This window comes from Alosa pseudoharengus, unplaced genomic scaffold (genome assembly GCF_046254945.1).
Source record: "Alosa pseudoharengus isolate Yale_2024_CS ecotype anadromous, Long Island Sound unplaced genomic scaffold, YU_APseudo_1.1 YU_APseudo_1.1_scf_3, whole genome shotgun sequence".
In the NCBI taxonomy this organism is placed as follows: Eukaryota; Metazoa; Chordata; class Actinopteri; order Clupeiformes; family Clupeidae; genus Alosa; species Alosa pseudoharengus.
In genome coordinates, this window is record NW_027468718.1 from 24,073,728 (window position 1) to 24,079,435 (window position 5,708).

Consider the following 5,708-nt stretch of genomic DNA (forward strand, 5'->3'; position numbering starts at 1 on the left):
TTAGTGGTTAGTGGGTTTTTTTATTGAGGACAAAACTCAAATAAATCAAACAGTTACATCTTTGCTTATTAACAAAGACATATCCTGGAAAAGATGACTCAGAATACAATCAGATAGGACCAGGTACACAAATGAAGTTCAATGACCTTCAATAACCATTATTTTTAGAGAATATCATATGCATTAAATCACATGTCCATTTAACAGCATGAATAAAGGGAAAGAGTATGACATGTTTAGTAACTCTTTTTTAAACGCTTTCTTCTTCTATCTTTGTCACAGAAGTAACGAGCATAGACCTTGTTGTACATCACTTGGTTATCCACATGAATGGCATTCCTGAGGCACTGCCAGAACCAGGGCTCAGCGGAGGGAGTCTTTGGCCATTCCAAAACGCTCCTCTGACACAGTCTCCTGCGGAGGCGCAGGAAGTGGGAGTGCTGCAGCACAGGCTCCAGCAGCAGCAGCACGATCACGTCCACGTTGTCATCCAGCAGCCTCTGGTGCGCCAGGTACACAGCCATCCTGAAGTTCCCACTCTTCACGTAAGACTCAGTCAGCACAAACACAGTCTTGCGGCTTTGATAGATGCTCTGCGTTAGATTGTCCAGAATTGGCACCCCGGGGGTCCAGTCTCGCTCCTCTAGACAGATAGGTGAGAGTTTGTCACCTGTCTCCTCCAGTTGGACGCTGAGATGGTTGAGCACCCACTCTGAGACTAGAGGGTCACTGGTATCATATGAAACAAAGGCATCATAGATACTATCTGATGATTCCAGTGAATGATAGCCCTTAAGTTTTGCCTTAATGTAGAAGAGAACATAGGAAGCATCCCAGTAGAACAAATGCATAGTGGTAGCAATGAATGAAGTGAGAAGAATGAGGAGAGTAGACAAGGAGTAGAACGTTGACGCCATGTTGTCATCGACGCATTCGTGTATGTCAAAAAGTATGACTGGATGGCCTCTCCTTTCTTCTGGCATGGCACATGCTACACTGGTAGCAAGTCGGGGGATGTTGATATCACTGCTTTCTATCCACAAAATGAATTCCAACAAATCACATGTGCAGTGAAAGGGATTTCCTTGCAGCAGCAGAGTTTTCAAATAGGCGTCGGATCCAGAGGGGAAAGTTCCATTACTGATTATACTGAGCTTGTTTTTACTTAGATTAAGCAATCGAAGACTTTTGGCACCATTTATGAATCCATCTGACAGTTTAGATATCCTGTTGAAACTCAGGTCAAGCACTGACAAAGATTTTGTGTTTGCTGACAGATTCGAAGAGACTGTAGACAGCTCATTATAGCTCATGTCAAGCTCTTCGAGATATTGCAGGTTGCTTAAGTTACTCCACTGGAAATCAGTGAGGCTGTTATGGCTTATACGTAGTTTTCTAATATAATGTGGCAAGCTTGTGAAAACTTTAGAGGGTATCTTTCTGATGTCATTGTACGATATGTCAAGGTAAGTCAAATTTACAAGATTTGTAAATAAGTTGTGATAGGAGGCATCATCCTTTTTCCACATATGACTAAGTTGGTTGTGTTGGAATTGCAACTCATTTAGAGAGGTGCTATTCATGTATTTGGTTGTCAAAGTGAAGATGGAATTGCTGCTGAGATTTAGAATCCTCAAAGCTGGAAGATTTTCTAAAAACTTTATATTATGTGTCACTCCAGCAACTGTAAAATAATGATTGTTGTAACTGAGGTCCAATACCTCCAAGTGCTTCAACTCAGAGAATGCAAAGTCATATGCTAAGTCAATCTTATTATATGACAAATCCAAGTAAGTCAGGTTTGGGAGAGGCGTGAACTCAGTTCCATTAGGTGCTGCTGAAAAGCCGTTTCTTGAGAGATTGAGGCAGAGGATTTCACCATCAAATCCTTCAAATTCCTTCTGTGAGATAAAGAAAAGATTGTTCCTGCTAAGATCCAGCACTCTGCCAGTATTGAAACATTCAGGCTTAATAAGGTGACGTGACAGTTCATAAACAAAACCTTTGTCTTGTAATGTAATGTAATTTCCTGTTACTAGGCCATTTGATGATTCAGCTTCATTTGATGCAGAATTTTTGTTTACAGTTACTGGATATAGCCTATTTTCTGAGAGATACAAAAGTGCCAACTTAGGCAAGTGTTTGAACGCATTGGAATTTGAATGCACAATGAAATTTACCCCCAGGTTCAAAACATAAAGATTGCTTAAATTCTGCAGTGGTTTAAATGTGTCTTCCATTATTTCTTGAAACACATAACCTTCCATATGTAGTGTCCTGAGGGACACCAGTCTTGAAAAATGCTTTGATAGAGTCAATGTTTTGGGGTAAGCTAATAAATCAAAGTTGTATGACAAATCTAATTTCTCCAGGCGAGGTAAGTTCATCAGAAAAGTTCCATCAGCAATTGCACTTGTCAGAAAGTTGAATGACAGGAAAAGATCTGTCAGATTACTCAGGTTTTTAAACCAAGAGCTGTTCATGGTTTGGAGGGAGTTTCCTGCTAGTTGCAACACTTGTAGTTTCGAAAGACTGTCAAATGCTTGTGGATGAATTTCAATGGACCCATTTTTACACGGTACGCATGGATATGGCGCATTTTTGCATCGTGGACAGTTTCCTTGAATCCTTAAAAATTGCAAGTTCACCAAGTTGCTGAAATCATCTTTGAAAATGGATTCTATTCTGTTTTCAGCTAGGTCAAGCTCTTTGAGAGAACCTGGTAGGCCTTGTGGAACTTTGGTTATGTTGTTGAAGGACAGGATCAGATTTTCAAGACGAGACAAGTTTGAGAAGCTTTTTTCTGTAACATTGAATGCTTTTTTACATTCATTTCCACTGTAACAGTTTTTGGACAGGGAAATTTCAGTCACGTCTTTTATATCTGAGAAACTACTGTCGTTGAGAGATATGATTTTATTGTCATCTAAAACAATATGCTTCAAACCTGATGGGAGTTGTTTGGGCACGTTGTGAAGACCAACACCTGAAAGCCACAACTGTTTTAAGCTTGTCAGATTTTTGAAAACACTATCGGTCAGATTTACATGATTATTCTTGTTTATCCAGTTTAGGTCCAGATGTGTCAGGTTGAGGAAATCTCTGAAGCTGTCCACCGACACATTCCTTATGCTGTTACCTGCCAAGCTTAATGAAGTAACATTTCTGTAAATTCCATCCGGTATTTTCCTCAGGCCCCGTCTCATGCAGTTAAAAACTGTAGCTGTAGCATTAACGTCCACATCACAGGGAACTTTTCTCAGGTCCTTGGTGACAAAAACCCCCAATGTTGAGCTGATGATGAGTGAAAAAATTAACCACTTCTCTATAACCAAGAAGGTGTGGGCTGCCTGTTGACAATCAAAATGTTAGATAGTTTAATAGATTGATGATTTCAGCAATGCATGAAGCAACACGAGTTATTTACCATAAAAGTACAATTTCACACTCACTTTGATGATGCACAGATTCATAACACTCTGCCATGCACAGTCTCACCCGGAATGCCTAGTATTGCACTACGTAATGCTTTGTCTGTTTTTGGCACTGGGTGCCTAGCACTAAAATGATACCCATCATGTTGAAAATTGATGACAAGGAGTATATAAATACCAATTCTTACATTGTGTCACTTTAAAACATGAAAAAGTGGCATTACACAATGTTGCAGTAAGGTCCTTATGGAAAGAGTAATTATGTCAAATACAGTTACATATATTAGAACTTACTTTGAATAGAAAATAAGCACACTATGTACATATTTCTGAAATTGGATCATGCATTCTCACCATTTCAGTGACTATCGTTGAACTGCATCTTTGAAAAATGTTGACAGTGAACAGCAGGACAGAGGCGACTTTGCTCCACCGTCCTTCCTAACAGCTCTGATAGCATGAGAATGGCAGAAAGGGCTTTGGAGGGAACTTGTTCCTCTTTTCTGCTTTGTAATGACTCACCAAATAGTTGTTTAGTGGTGCATGTGTATAAGGGGGGGACATCAGTGTGACCATTAAAACCTACAGAATGGTTACTGGCCTCCAACAGAAGAGGAACCTCTTACATTTTCTCTTCCCTTTTCACAAGATAGGACAATCCAGGATTTTTGCTTGTGAGAGTAAGGACAAGGAACAAACCTATTTTAGGAACTAAAAGTTGATATTTTAAAAGTGGGTATTTCATCTTTGTTAACTTTGGAATGCTGCACAATTCTTACATGTAGCACCTTTAAGACATATTTAGCAGATTTATGAAATATATCATAAAGAAGTATATGAAAAACGAATTAGATAGATAGATAGATAGATAGATAGATAGATACTTTATTGATCCTCAAGGGGAAATTCAAGAATTCAAATTAAATTAAATTACATTACGCATTTATTTGTTAAAATTACATTCATTTGTGTATTAGAAAGTCCTTTCATGGTAAGTTAATGACCACTAAACATTAATTACATACACAGATGTGTTTCACATGTTTTTTACATTTTGAAAATGTAAAAAATCAAAAAATGTGAAAGAATGCTAAAGGGTTCGTGTAACGCTTTGCAGTACTGTGTTCTATTTGCAGAATTTACAAGAAAAAATATAAAAATAGGCTTAAAAATCTGTTATCCATTCTTAAGGACGGCACAGTAAATTGGTTATTGATGCTTATTTTGATTTTCAATTGAGCACAATTACGGTTTTCTGTTCAGAAGTTAAAAATTGAAATTCTAATTTTCCGTTTTTGCGACTGTGGTTGGACTGAACCACGAGCACCGGGGGGAGAACACCATCTAGCTGGGCCAGGCTAGATGGTGGACGAGAGCGCCGCCTTAAGTTGTTCATGATTTTGACTCATTACTTTAGAGATTAATAAATAAAATGTCTGCGATTTTTGGGAGATGGGACATTAAACATAAATCTAGGCTATACAGGCCTATAGGCTACCCCAAGCACTGTTTGACACGGGGCATTTTTGCTTATTTAACACTTCACGCTAGTCTAGGTTTCATTAAATGAAGACACAACAGTGAGTAATTTATCAGTTTCCATTTATTAATTTCAACAGCAAATAGCCTACATTGGCCTGTAGGCTACTACGGCTCATGTAGGTCTCCAAAGCCTCCCAGAACAGCTCTTTTCTGTGAGACATGAGTAGAACACGTACTCATAAGTGTCAGGACGCAGCAATGTCTCCCTCTGCATCTGAAGTTCTGGGTGACCATGGAGGGTGTCCCGTCCAAAGGGGGAGGGAAAAGTCAGGGTTCCACCATTCCTGATGTAGTCATTAGCAATGTCGACACCAGGTGGGAGGAACCGGGGTGGGATTCGAGCGGTTCTCAGGTTTGCGCCGAACAGGGAATTGGGTATTATGCCTTTAGACGGGATTGAGTGTGCATTCCAAGCCTGTATGAACTTGCGTATCCCAAACGTCCCATGTCAAACAGTGCTTGGGGTAGCAGCCTATAGGCCTGTGTAGCCTAGACTGACGTTGATGGCAAAGCATTTTGCTTTGAGGAATTATTTGCTATGGTATGGCATGGCCATGATATTCAAATATAGGCTACTGTAGATACGTTCAACATAGGCTGAAAGTTATGTTTAACGTTCCATCTTCCAAAAATCAGTGAAGTATTTATTAATCTCTAAAGTAATGAGTCAAAATCACGAACAACTTCAGGCGGCACTCTCGTCCACCATATGCACTTGCATCCTCTGGTAGC

General features: G+C 39.5%; 1 protein-coding gene across 1 annotated transcript; it reads right to left on the bottom strand.

Moving 5' to 3' along the window:
* tlr8a (toll-like receptor 8a) lies at positions 1-3,894 on the bottom strand. Its single transcript, XM_076263653.1, has 2 exons — positions 3,789-3,894; positions 1-3,350 (listed from the first exon to the last, which is right to left on the bottom strand). Exons 1-2 carry the CDS (start codon positions 3,789-3,791, stop codon positions 237-239), a joined length of 3,117 nt encoding a protein of 1,038 aa, XP_076119768.1. The 5' UTR covers positions 3,792-3,894; the 3' UTR covers positions 1-236.
* Between the last annotated feature and the right edge of the window lie 1,814 nt (positions 3,895-5,708).